Source organism: Protopterus annectens, chromosome 3.part1, assembly GCF_019279795.1.
Source record: "Protopterus annectens isolate FY-2018-M chromosome 3.part1, PAN1.0, whole genome shotgun sequence".
Classification (NCBI taxonomy): domain Eukaryota; kingdom Metazoa; phylum Chordata; order Ceratodontiformes; family Protopteridae; genus Protopterus; species Protopterus annectens.
In genome coordinates this window covers 1,814,173,537-1,814,188,153 of record NC_056732.1, presented here as the reverse complement: position 1 = coordinate 1,814,188,153, position 14,617 = coordinate 1,814,173,537, and the positions used below count along the sequence as shown (strand labels likewise).

The 14,617-nt window shown below is 40.6% G+C and overlaps 1 protein-coding gene across 2 annotated transcripts in view; it reads left to right on the top strand.

The window, feature by feature from the left end:
• Positions 1–1,354: 1,354 nt before the first annotated feature.
• The window catches only part of LOC122798692 (fucolectin-like), a 99,437-nt gene continuing 86,174 nt past the window's right edge, over positions 1,355–14,617 (top strand). The window contains exons 1-2 of one of the 2 annotated variants that reach the window (XM_044067786.1): positions 1,365–1,472; positions 5,586–5,667. In XM_044067786.1, coding sequence (XP_043923721.1) covers positions 5,647–5,667 — 21 coding nt within the window. In that variant the 5' untranslated portion in view covers positions 1,365–1,472; positions 5,586–5,646. Of the gene's footprint in view, positions 1,473–5,585; positions 5,668–14,617 lie in introns of both variants that reach the window. The other variant, XM_044067788.1, reaches the window with a different exon arrangement.

The following is a 14,617-nucleotide window of genomic DNA, read 5'->3' as shown; positions in this document are numbered from 1 at the left end:
CTTATCCCTAACAATAACACTCCCATCTATAACACTAAAGTTCCCAATAACTCCCTGCATCCAAACTGCACCCCGCTGAACATGTCCTAATTCCTAAACCCCCCTCCTGTTTAATAAATAAGCTCCTCACCAAATCTAAATCCCTCTCCTGTTCACTGCCTGAAACCCTAACCTGCACTCCAACCCCCCCCCCCCACTCCCACAGCTGTTGCACTAAGCTAACCCAAACTCAGGTAATGCATTCAGATGAGGTGTGGTAGCTCCAGAATCTCCCCATGGCTGACACAAGTTGCCACACCTCATCCAAACATGTAGTTGAATTTAAGTGCGAGTGGCTGACCAGGCAGTCTACAAGATGCCACAGTCCCTGACTATGAGAAAATGGTATTCGAGTGACCATGACTTGGGCGCTTGAAGTTGAACCATCAAGTTTTGTTTTAGGTATAGTTCAGAAAAATGCAAGGTCAAAAAGGTCTTCAAACAAGGAGAACTGTCATGCAGAACACTTGAGCAAGACCTGTGCAAAAATTGGTCTAGGAAATTCATATCAGTTGAAATATAACAGGATTTTTTTTAATCTCAAGGAATTAGTAATGGGCAACATGTTAACATAATAATGCTTTGGAAAAAATATATGATGCATAAATGGTGGAAAATAAGCAAATGGTTGACATAAAAAATTAGGATAAATACCTTCAGTCGGTTCTGAAGGGTAAGTGACTCCCAGAAACAGCAATACTATCAGTTTAGAGACACAGGATTTAGCTGTCATTTACACCATGATTTACAAAAGATTAACAGACTGGATGAATTTTACAGGATTGCAGGTATAAGTTTCATTGCTTTTACTGAATCAGTTACAAGCTACTTAATGTGTCCAAGTTTTTTCTGCAAAGAAACATTATTTAAAATGTAGTGTAGACAGCATAACAGCAAAATACCTGTTTCATTTCAAATAAAAACTGTCAAGATGGTTATCAGGCCTCTAACTTTTTTAATTTTGTTGATGGCTTTTCTGTGTTTGCCAGACATAAGAATAGTGTACTGAATTGCTGAAGACTTGGTTATTGCAGGGAAGAACAAGGGTAATGGAATGTATTTGTCTGTAGAACTTCCAAACTTCTCAATAATCTGTTATTTTATTTACGTTTCCTTCCCCTTTTGGCTTATAAACCAGTTCCAAAACATCTAAAGCAGTATTACATTGCTTACTTTCTACAATCATGCAGTTTCTTGTATTACTGTGTTTTCCCTCCAGCTTCATTCACAGCATTCCGCATTCCTGGAATTCATTTTGTACATGTCAGTATAAAATATGGATTGTACATGCTTGGACATGTGTTGGGTTAGTAGTGACATTTAGAAATGGGCCGAGCACCTTCTTCGTATACATAAAAGGAAGCCCGCTGCTCTGCATTTCTGGGAACAAAAGAAAAACAACACTTCACAACAGGATCTAGCATCTCAAAATAGTAAGTATTTTTGCAGTTTGCTTTCACAATAGTAAGTGTTCTGCACACTGCTTACAGTTGACATGTTTTTTGAATTTATTTTATGCTGTGTTTGGTGTCTGGTTTATACTTGCAGTGTATTGCTAAACTAAAACATCTTCAACTGTTCAGTACTTTCAAATGCTCTTTTGTTCAATGCCTTAAAAGGCGACCCTGGGATTCTTTAATGTCTACACTAAGTATACACCTTTCTAATTGAACAACACAAGCATAACTCACACCTTCTTCATCCTAATTTTAGTTTCGTACTAATTTTGTTGCTGCCTTAAGTATCAAGGGGGATTCATTAAGGTTACCATACAGCATAGACTACATGCATGCTTAGTTCACAGGTGTTTACTAGGTTAACGACCACAAGGGCCTTTTTAAGCCTAGCCATGCATCCCAAAACTCTGACAAGTTCTGACACCCTTGATAAGGGTAAACATGGGTCTGGAAGATGAACCATTTATAGCTTACTTCTGTCCATTAGAGACATAAGTGCCAAACTAGTGTAATCTGGCAGTGACTAGAAAGCACAAAAAATGTGGTAGGGGTGTTCTTGAATGTTCCGAATACAGATTATGTACACTTAGTGTAAGCATTAATGAATCTGTTGTCTTTACCTTAAAAGCTCCAGAGGCATAATTTAATTCTTATATGTCGAGATATCAAGTGTATTGCATTGTCCCTGCTTGTAAATGTTCTTCTGTGTACTTTATACATCAACAGTCTGCAACTTGTTTAAACAATCTCCTTGTCTTATGCTGGAGTTGTGGCTGATATGTAGCACCAAACTTGCTCAACCATGTAACAAGCAAAGGTATAATATCATCACCTGATAAGATTTCTCACATTCTCAAAAGCAAGCACACAAAGGTACATACATAGACTTCGTATATGCAGGTATAAACAGAAGAACAATTATGCATGTGTGCGTGTACACACACACACACACACACACACACACACACACACACACACACACACACACACACACACATTAATATGCAGTCATTCAATTCATGCAGAGGAAAGACAGAAAGGTCTTTTGTTTCACTAGAGATTTTGTATGTTAGTAAACAAAAAACTGACTATTTATAATGCTATTAAATTAACAACACTTTACTGAAAAGACAGGTACTATCAGAGCTAGGCTGTGACTGAAATGGGTCTGGTTAACAACATTATTTTAATTTGTATAAGACATGCAACACTCTAATTTGGCTATAGGTGTGAGTGTGCATGTGAGTGTGTGGTGTGGAAAAATGATCATGGCAGGACTAGCCAGTCAGTGGTATAAACCTTGGCTCTAGACGATTGTCACTGTTGAAGTGACACCCACACCCCATGTGTAAAAATGGAAAAAGGGATTGTGGATGGATGGATATACATTCTTGTGTGCATGTACGGGTGACTGTTTTAAAGAAAGGTACAATCATAGTGGAAGTATTGATCTAGTTTATTTATTCCTAAAAGACACCCCATGTGTAAAAATGGAAAAAGGGATTGTGGATGGATGGATATACATTCTTGTGTGCATGTGCGGGTGACTGTTTTAAAGAAAAGTACAATCATAGTGGAAGTATTGATCTAGTTTATTTATTCCTAAAAGACATTTTAAGACCACAGCTGAATATTTTAGATTAAAAGACATATCTATTTTTAAATGCACCCACCATAAGTTTGCACTCATTGCTAATGCCCACTCACATCTCTGGGAATCTGTCGATTCCTCCAACTGGTGCTTTTTTAAGAGAGGAGTACTGACTGAATTATGTTTTACCCAGCAAATGGACCCTCCTTCATGGTCTATATCCCTCTAAGACAGCCAAGTTCTTCCTACATGCATTCTGACAGTCTAAAGGCTAAATCCTGTTGTAACCCAATAGGTGGGCCAGAAGATGATTTCAAGATCTAAGAACCTGTAAAACAGCCAATCCCCACTAGTAAGAGTTGATAGTTGAAGTATGAGCATCATGTGATTTATGAGAAATAAGTCACTAACAAAAAAGAGTGAGCATGGTGCAGGTATCACCACCCATGTCAGCTTGCTTATACCCCCTCTTGTTACCTCAGTAGCATTCCTTCCAATCAGGAAGGCAGCCCTAGACTTCACAAGGGTGCATGCCCAGTCACAGGCAGATCTCCCCCACCCCCAGTATATACCCACCCATCCTCTCTACCTGTATTATCCAGTGTCCAAGTCGCTACTCTATCTCAAAATGGCTGGACCATAACCAGAGCTCCATCTCTATGTCACAGACACAGGCTGCAACAGCTGTTTTTATGAATAAAAAATGCCTGTCTGGGAAAGGCTTGCTTTAAAATATGACACTTTTTTCTCATGTAACTTAGAGCAGCAATGATCATTTATTTATTTATTAATCGGGAAAGTCTAACTGGGCCAGAAGCCCATTTTCAGTGGAGGCCTGGGGAGAAAAGATCAACAGAAATATAAGCAATATACAATAATTAGATAGTACAGTAGTATACTTACAGTAGGATGCAGAATACACATCATCTAGTTGGTCTATACAAAGCACAGTTTTCTAGTAGATACAGGTTCAAAAAGAAAAACACACAAGCATTTTGGTGAAGGTCACTGTGAGAAAAATAAAGTTAGTACTGTGTACATATTAAATAATAGTTATGAACAAATGAGATTTCCTTTATATATATTTAAGTAGCAGTAAACACTGAGGAGAGGGAGAAAATGAGGTATGGAGTGGACAGTGAGTTGAGAGAGTTATAGATACCTTGTAGTGCATGACACCTTGGTTATTTCTACCTATTTATCATGGTTTTGTCAGAATTTGTATTTTTGTGATAATGTTACTTTACAGGAGCTTTTCATACTCATTGTCATTCAGCGGTTATTAAACAATAATGCAAACAATATGTTATAGCAAATTTAGAAAACTAATTAATCAGACAATATGGATTTTTGTGCCATCCAATCAGTACCAATACCGGTTTCTGAAGGCACCCACTGGCATACTGTTATTAAATAATAATAATATGAATCAATACCAAACTGACTGATTTTCTTAACATTTAAGTGCAGAACCTACATGAATGTCATTGTACATGTAAGGGCATGCGCACGTGAACACACACACACACACACACACACACACACACACACACACACACACACACACACACACACACACACACACACACACACAAACGCGCGTGTTATCATGCCTGCAGAGGCATTATACACTAGCCGTAAATGGTAGTGTGGCTTGAACTGTGAGGAAATGTAGTCATACACTTGAAAAGTGATGTTTTGTTACCTTAAAGTACACATTTGTTTTGTAACCATCTGTAATCAATGGAAAATATGCATTTCCTTTAAATTGTATCAGCTTCCACAACTTCCTTAATTTTATTAGGACAGTGATGATGTAATTATATCCTTCTTAGGTTGTATTTGTCCTTTTTGTGCCTTTTTCAGTGAGCTAAACAACATGTTTACATTCACATTTTAGTCTGTTTTTCTTAAATGGTTAGTCTGTAGTTTTGTTCTTTTCGCTGTGTACTACAGGTAGTTTATTTCTGTTTGGAGGTTTTACTAGTGTCTACTTGGCTTCATTTCATATACTAAATTTGGATTTATTTTGCTGGATGTTTTAATATTATTTGTGTATAATAAAGCTGAGTCTGCTTCAATACGTGTAACAGAGTTGATCTGTTTATTAGTTTACGGCAAAGTTGCATGCTGTATCTGTGGTGTGTACAGGTTTTGTCATTAGTCTCTCTCCCTTGCGGCTCTTGAAGTTTCCTTGCTTTTTGTTCAATCGTGTTTCAACGAGTCAGACTTTTTATTCTTCATTACTTGCTAATTGTTTAACTCTTTACAGCAGAGTGCGCCTTCAGCCATTTCTGCAGTTACCTCCTACTGTGCCTCTAGGCGTCAAATATTGCTTGCTTGTATTTGCATTAATAATTCCAAAACCATGCTACATGCAAGGTATCAGAAGATTTTATCTTGAAGAATACATGATGGCAAATGCAACTGTACTGATATTTGACCTCTGTCAGTGAGTATTTGTTAGACGTGTAAGGTGATGACTTCATTTTTTTAAGGGCTCAAGCCACACCAACTAGGAGTTAAAGGTACACACTCAAAAGAGCTGTCCTGGAGGGAATGAGTCAAAGGTCAACTTTTGTAAGTAAAAATCTGTTTATTCTATTGTATGAATAGCTGTTATTCGGACATTTTTAGAAGTACGATTCGTGACATGATTATCTAATCCTTTCTTAGTTTAATTCTCATTTCACAAGTTACCCCCTACAAAAATACTGACCTGAGTAAGAAGAGTGCTATGAGAATACAAATTTTCTTTTACTTGATATGAGGACACATTCTGCAGACTTAAGAACTATGACTGCCAAAAATGTGTCTTCTAATTTTTGGAATATTGGAAAAAACATGCTCAAAGTAAGCATAATGCACACTTAAGCAATACACTGTTTCGCTCCAGTGTTTTCATACAGAAGGTACGTCTCTCCAGAAGCCAAAGCCACGTGTTTGGTAGGTGTGGGAAACACTACACTGTTAAGAGCTGAGCACCTCACCGTAATGTGAATAGCAAGTTTTCATCCAGAACATGGAGTGAGGGGTGATAAGCTAAACTCAAAGTGGTACAGGACAGCCAATTCAGAAATGTTTAAATCGAAAATTCTCAAACAAGTCTGATGGAAAATACACTCTCTGAAGCCAGAGCTGACTAATGGTCTATGAAAAGTATCATTTGAAAATACACCCTCTGAAGTCAGAGCTGACTAATGGTCTATGAAATGTATCATTTGAAAATACACCCTCTGAAGCCAGAGCTGACTAATGGTCTATTGAAAAGTATCATTTGAAAATACAGCCTCTGAAGTCAGAGTTGACTAATGGTCTATGAAAAGTATCATTTGAAAATACACACTCTGAAGTCAGAGCTGACTAATGGTCTATTGAAAAGTATCATTTGAAAATACACCCTGTTAAGTCAGAGCTGACTAATGGTCTATGAAAAGTATAATTTGAAAATACACCCTCTGAAGTCAGAGCTGACTAATGGTCTATGAAAAGTATCATTTGGAAATACACCCTCTGAAGTCAGAGCTGACTAATGGTCTATGAAATGTATCATTTGCAGAAGCAGTCATCTCTTTTCCTCTTCCTTCTACACGGTGACTCTGGGTTCACTGTCACTTGTCACTTATGGCATTGATTCTACCAAAAACTGTGTTCCTATCCATCTGCATGCCCTCACCCCCAATACATGCTCAGCCTACAAAAATGATGTCAAGAGGTACAGACCTCCACACTCTCTCTCTCTCTCTCTCTTTCCAGGTCACATGTCAGCTGTAGAGTAACAAATCAGATGAGTGTTCATTCATTTACACTTTATATGTAGCTGTAGGCTGTCATACTGCTAGCAACATATCAATAGTACAAAGCTTATGATTTACATAACCTCGATGCGTGAGCCAAGAGTTATTACTTTGACAAATATCTAACGGTTAACACTGGAAACATCACTCTATTTTATATATATTTCTGAAAAGCAAAACTCCAGCACCAAAGTTACATATTTTCTTAATTTATGCCATGTTGAGACCATAATATTATAATTAACAATGAGCAGGAGGTTGATTTACGAGAAAGAAGTCCCTAACAAATTAGAGTGAGTGTGTGTGTGTGTGTGTGTGTGTGTGTGTGTGTGTGTGTGTGTGTGTGTGTATGTGTGTACAACATGCATGTATGTATGTGTTTATATGGAAGCCATTATTTTATTAATCTGTCATTAAGGATAACATCTGCTATGTTCACAGGTCTGAACTAGGCTAATGGTCCTGGAGCCTTTACAAGCCTAGCACACAGAAGTTCCCTGGCATCACGCTGCCCGATGTTAGTTCCCAGTGTCTCTATCAAGTAGAGTCACTGGAGTGATCCCCAGTGTGAACTTTCCATTTCCCATCCACTCATCAAGATTTCTCTTGAAGAGGGCCAGTGAGGTGCTCTGCTTGACATGTATGGGAAGTCTATTTCACAGCATGGGTAGTCTCTGAGTTATGAACCTGTCCCTCCAGCATGTTCTGTTGATTGTGGTAATGAGGCTGAAGTCTCATGAGCATGCGGTAAGGAGGGATTGGGATTTCATTACATGCAGTATTTCTAACAGAGCTGGGTCAGACATGGCTTTGAAGTCAAGCAGAGATCGCCTCTTAGTAGATGATATGAGACAGAGAATACTGGAGTTTTTTGAGTCTGTACGTGTAAACACACTTTGGTTTACAAAAAACAGATGGTCAACAGTTGTGTGTTATCGCTACATTACTGGGATAGATAAGTAAAAAAAATAAAGAAAAATCTAGCCAACCTAGACTTTTCACTGTGTGATACCTTGAAACATCTTGCATTAAAGGCAACATGGGATATATGCAAATTACCCCATAAGGACATCAGGTGTTTAAACTATATGGCAATTCTGAAAGTCCATGACCTTTTCTTTTTAAATCTGTTCTGGACAAATTCAGGCCAACAAAGCCAAACCCCACTAGCTGTGAACATGCATGCTTCAGCCTTCTTATGATCTTGTTAATGCAGCGTAAGTGGAAGGTTTGGCTAACATTTGGAAACACAGGGTTGTCATACTCAACCAATTCCATTATCATTGGGGTGACTGCAAAATATCCCAACTTACAATCCAAAACAATGAGTACCAACGTCGCACAGAACAACTAATCAGTAAAAAACTAAAAAGAAAAATCTAGCCAAGCTAAACTTTTCACTGTGTGATACCTTGAAACTTCTTGCATTAGAGGCAACATGGGATATAAGCAAATGACACCATAAGGACATCAGTTGTTTCAACTATATGGCAATTCTGAATGTCCTTGACTTTCTTTTTAAATCTGTTACGGACAAATTCAGGCCAATAAAACCAACCCCCACTAGCTGTGGAGATGCACATTTCAGCCTTCTTATGACCTCATCAGCACAGCATAAGTGGAAGATTTGGCTAACATTTGGAAACACAGGGTTGTCATACCCCACTGATGTCCATTATCATTGGGGTGACTGCAAAATATCCCAACTAACAATCCAAAACAATGAGTAGCAAGGTCACACAGAACAACTAATCAGTAAAAAACTAAAAGAAAAATCTAGCCAAGCTAGACTTTTCACTGTGTGATACATTGAAATCTCTTGGTTTGCATTTAAGAAGAAGGATTTTAATGTAGCTAGTGGGGATGGGATTAAGTCAGAAAAGGAAATTTTGGAGTGGTGGGAGGTGAGGAATTAGTTTGGTTGGAGGTTGGCATTTGTTAATGGTGCCAATGAAGTGGGTATTGAAGATGGAAGAAATTTCTTGGGAAGAGTTAGTGGGGTCTATATCATAAGTTTGAAAACTCTAAATCACAGATGATTGACATGAAATGATCGAAGCTTTCAAACATAAAATGTTTAAATGGAGATCGATGTAGGGAATATTTCCCTTCACTTCAATGTAGTGTGGTCTCAAAGTTGGTATATTTAAGTAGCGGGGGTGTAGGGGGGCTTGCCCCCCTACATAGAGCATTCAGGTAGTTTTTTTCTTTTTTTTATATTTTATGTTCGAAGTTTGAAAACTTTGATCATATGGAGTCGACCATATGTGATTCAAAGTTTTCAGACTTCGATCATATAATATAGACCCGAGTTATTGGAGCATGGGTTGGGTGTAGAAGATTTTCCAGGGTGGGGAATTTGGTTGACAGTATTCCAGAATTTTTGGGGATTCTTAGGTTGTGTGGTAGTAATTTTTCTTATCAATGTTTAAGTGTCTTCTTGGCCAGGTTATGGATTTCCCTATATTTTTGGAAATGTATGAGTGACTTTGTTTTTATCCAGAGTTTCCAGAATCTCTGTTTTTTATGAGAGATTGGGCTGGCTTGGTGAGCCAAGGTGAACAGCATGATTTGACTGTAACAATTCTGGGTGGTGCTAGGGAGTTAAGGGTATTTAAGAAGATGGAGTTGAATTTGAGATGGGCTTCAACAACAGAGAGGTCAGACAGGAAGGACAAGTCAATTATAGAGAGATGGTTGTTGAAAGTCAAAGGACTGAAGTTGGTAAGCTTAAGGCATTCTTTGAATTTATGAGGTCTACAGAGGTGAGGGAAGAATCTTTGTACTTGTATAGGGGAATGATCACTAACTATATTAGAGATTCAGGTGGTCATAGAGGCTAAAATGGGAGACAAGAGTCCAGTCAAGTACTGAGCTGGACTTAGGAGGTTTGTGGAGGAAAGTGGGAGAGGAGATAAGCTGGGTGTCGCCATATAGGTGTATGCTGGTAGTAGAGGAGTTAGAGGTGATTGCAAGCCAATTAATATTAATGTCACCTAGTATGATAGTTTTGTTAGGTATACTGTCAGCTCTCCAGTGAAGAATTTGTTGTAGTAGGGGTATATTGTCACCAGGGGGTATATAGATAGCAACTATTGTTAGGGTTTTGTGTTTGTTTAGATTGCAATTTGCAATGATGAGTTCAGCTGAGTGAAAAGGGGGGGGGGTTGGTCAGTTAGGGGGAATACAGTAAGGAGGTCTGAGTACATGATGGCTACCCCTCCACTTTTTTGTGTGTTCTATCAAGGCATAAGATGTTGTAGCAAAGGGGAGGAATTCCATTGTCTGTGTTATGAGGTTTCCGCCATGTTTCAGAAACTGAGATTATGTTAGGGGAGTACTGGGCAATCCATGAGTGGAATTCTGTTGTCTTGTTAAGAATGCTGTGGATGTTGATGGAGTAAAAGGAGATATTTGTGACAGCAGGGTGCGGTGCTTGTGGGAGTGTGTGAGTAGTGTAGGTGGGAGTAGATGAATTGTTGTGGGGCCTGGGTTGGGGTGAATGTCACCAGAGAGATGAAGGGAGTTAAAGACGTGGAATAGAAGTGATTTAGTGGGGGATAGGTAGGAGACATTTTGGTTTGTGTTTATGAGGTGGGAAGCTTTCTGGAAGGAGTCTGATTTTGGGGAGTGTGTATTCAGGGCAGGAGAAGAGAGCGGGTGATATGGGAGAGGAGTAGTGGGCAATGGAGCTTGTGGTGTAGGAGAATGTCAGGAGTTGGGATGTGGATTAAGCTGAGTGTGATCACAGGTGAGGTAATACAGGAGGAGGAAAAGAAAAGATAAGAGGTGATGGAGGAACATACTGTTAGGTAAGGAGTAAGAGGTTGAGGGTGGTGTGTGAGTGAGGGGAGGGAGGTGAGTGGAATAATTATGGGGAAGGGGGGATGGGATTGGAGTGTGTGGGTGGGAGAAGTAAGTTAGAGTTTGCAGGATGATGAAGGAGGCCTACATTGTAGGGGTAGGGATCTGATTGGCTGATGGTTAGGGATGTGGGAGTGGGCAGGGGTGGGGTAATGGATGGTTAGTTATAAAGCAAATTGAACCAGGGGGAGGTGGAAATGGAGGTAGGGTAGGGAAGCGGGGTGAGCCCAAGCGTAGCAAGGGCAAATGGAGCCGGCAGGCCCCAACTAAGCACAGTGCAAGAAAAACAATCAGAGAAGCTCAGAAGGGTAAGTGTAGCCACTAAGAAATGGATATTACATCAAGCAGGATAAGAGGAGGAAGTAGAGGAGAAGATTGAGGGAGGGGGAGAAGACAGTGAGAAAATTACAGGAAAGCCTGTTGAGTTATAGGTTCATAGGTTCATAGATAGGTACTAGGCTATTGGCCGTAGGACCTATATAAGCCTAGCCAAAAAGGTACTCTGGCTTTCGCCACCCAAGAAAATTATTTTCCTGTGCCCCTGTTGAGCAGAGTCACAGAAGTGATCCCCAGGATGAATTTCCTATTTCCCATCCAATCATCAAGATATTTCTTGAAGAGTGCTAATGAGGAGCAATGTTTGACATAGATAGGTAGTCTGTTCCAGAGTATGGGAATTCTCTGGGACAGGAATCTATCCCTCCAGCATGTTCTGTTTATTGTGGTGACAAGGTTTCAGCCCCTACAGCGTGTAGTTTGGAGGGATTGGGATTTTTTTAAGTGGAACATGTCCAACAGCTCTGGGTTTGACATACCTTTGTATGTTAGGCAGAGATCGCCTCTGAGTAGGAGATATGCGACGGAGTAAAGTTGGAGTTTTTTGAGATGATCTGCGTAGGGTATCTGTTTGAGGCCAGTAATCCTTTTTGTGAGGTATTTCTGTAGCCTCTCCAGTTGTTGTAGATGTCTTGTGAGGTACATAACAAAAGGGGTGCTGTACTCCATAATAGGTCTAATGAGTGATGAGTAGAGGGGAATAATTACCTCTTTTTTTCTGGATGAGAAACCTTTTATGATGACGTGTGCCATGTAGAATGATTTCCTGACCACTGTGGCAATGTGATTATCAAAGGAGAGACTACTGTCCACCTGTGTCTCAAGATCTCTTATCACAATTTTGGTGTTAAGTAGACTAACACCTATCTGGTAGTTTATGGGTACAGAGTTTTTACCAAAGGAAATAACAATGCACTTTTTGGCATTGATCTTCAGGCCATGGCTTTGACACCAGGCATCTGTCTCAGTGAGGCCCTTTTGTAGGATGTCCACATTATTAGGCGTTTCGATTATGGCTCCCAGTTTGCAGTCATCTGCATACTTCATCAGCCAAAGGCCTTCTTTGTTAGCCTGTACTTCAGAGAAGTATAAACCAAACAGGGGAGGGCCCAGGACTGAACCCTGTGGTACTCCACTTGTCACTGGTCTGAAGTCGGATTTGGAGTCTGCTACTTTCACAGTGTGGGTTCTGTCCATGAGCCAGTCGGCAACCTATCTTGTGACATAGGGATTTATACCTAGTTTAGTGAGTTTATCTATAATTCCAGAGTGGGGGATGGTATCGAAAGCCTTGGCGAGATCTAGATAGGCTGTGTGAACCACCTTACCCTCATCTATGGCTTTGGTGACTGCTTCAAAGAAGTCTATCAGGTTTAGGAGACATGATCTGCCTTTTACAAACCCAAACTGGGTGGGGTCCAGAGTTTGGAGATTACCAATGTCTTTGTTTATGAGTTCCATGATGATACGTTCCATGGCCTTGTAGACCAGGCTCGTCAGGCTAATGGGGCGGTAGTTCCTGGGGTCTGTCATGGCTCCTCCTTTGTGGAGTGGGATAACCATCGTGGTGTGCCATTCAGTAGGCACAAAGCCTGAGGTGAGGCTATGCTTGAACATGGTACTTAGGTGGGGTGCCAGTTCGTTCTGTAGTTCGTGTAGAACGCAGCCTGCGATATTGTCAGGTCCCATGGATGCTGTGTTCTTGGCTTTGAAGAGTGTGTTTTTTACCTGTGCAGCCGTGATTACAGGAACTTTGCATTCTTCTGGTATAGAGATGGGCCCTCTATGGGGTGAGAGGGGGGTAAAGTTAGCACTGAACTTATCTGCCAGGATGTTGGTAATATCAGTTGGTTCTGCATATTTCATGCCATTGTGCTGTAACTCAGAGCCGATCTGAGTGTTGCCATTGAGATTCTTGACATAGCTATAGAATGCTTTGTGGTTGTCTTTAGAGTCAGTGGCAATTTTGTTTTCGTAATTAGCTTTGGAGGATTTTATGAGGGATCTCAGCTTCTTACTGAGGCTAACCAGGGAGCTCCTCCAGTCATGGGATTTTACTCTTTTTTGCAACAGTTTCTTTCTTCTGTTGTAGAGTTTGTTTATGGCAGAGGACAGCCAGATTGGCTTCCTTTTTTTGAAGGATAGCATCCTGGTTCTGTTAGGGATAGCATGATCCATGCACTCGTGTAAGTGCTTATAAAGTGCATTTGTGTAGGAGTCAGCAGTTGTACCTCTATTGTCTGCATGGGTGTCATGAAGTTTGCCACTTCTGTCTTAAGAAATGTGAAGTTGGCTTTGGAGAAGTTTTTATGGTGGTCTCCCTAATGGGGGGGTGGGGGCGGGATGTGAATGTCTAGGGTGATTAGCTTGTGGTCGGATCTGACCAACGAGGATCTGACCTCTGGTGTGGAACACCCGTCACCCATGTTGGTAATGACCAGGTCTAGAATACTGCTGCCCTTGGTGGGGGTGTGAATAAGTTGATCCAAGGTGTTGGAATTTATGAATTCCAGAAAACGTTGAGCAAAAGAGTTGGTATATGAGTAATTTTCCCAGTTAATGGTGGGGTAGTTGAAATTGCCCATTATTAGGGTGTTAGGTTGCACCCTAATATTTTCCAGTGTATCAAGAAATGAGGAGTGGGAATCCTGGGGCATAGTGGGTGGTCTGAAGCAAGCTACAATTTGGATTGTAGTCTTGCCCACAGTTAATTGCACTTGGATAATCTTGGATGCATTATGCTGTGGAACTAGCCTGGAGGTGTGGCTATCCTTAATGAATATGGACACGCCTCTGCCTTTAGTGCTTCGTTCTGGGTTAGGTGGCTGAAAGGTGTGGTATGAATTATAGCCTGGTAATGCAGGGGTGCTCTCTGGAGCTTTGAACCAGGTCTCTGTCACTGCACAGATGTCAATGTTCTCCATTTTAAGGAGTGCCTCGAGTGAGTGCATTTTGAGGTTTAAACTTCTAGCATTGAGTAGCATTATCTTCAGATTTTGCTTGCTTGTACCTGTTACAGTGGTGAATTTGTCATTTGAACCTTGCCTAAAAAAGGCACTATATGGGTGGCAAGAGCCTTAGCCAGTATCCAAAATCCCAAGGGCGACAGGTGCAGGCCATCTCTGGCAAAACATCGTGGTCTGTCGATCATGTCATCCCAGGCAGACAAATACTGGATCCCCTTAAAATGACACCAGAAGCTTAGCCAATTGTTGAAGTCAATCATTTTGTCCTTGTAATGTGGTATCATTCTGGGTGATGGCTGGATGGTACTGAGGGCTAGGGTCATACCTGCCTGGGCTGCAAGATTGGAGAGCTCCACCATGTCTCTTTTCATGTAGTCTAGGGAGGTATGTCTCAGGTCATTCACACCAACATGGACAATGACAGAGTCATATTTGTACTTGTTGTGGAGTGACCTGAGAGCGTGCGTTATGTGGCGGATCCTATCACCCAACAGGCAGCTGACAGTGACTTTCTCCTTGTTTAGCCTGGTGAGTGGAACATCAGTGTGCCTGACTATAGAGTCACCT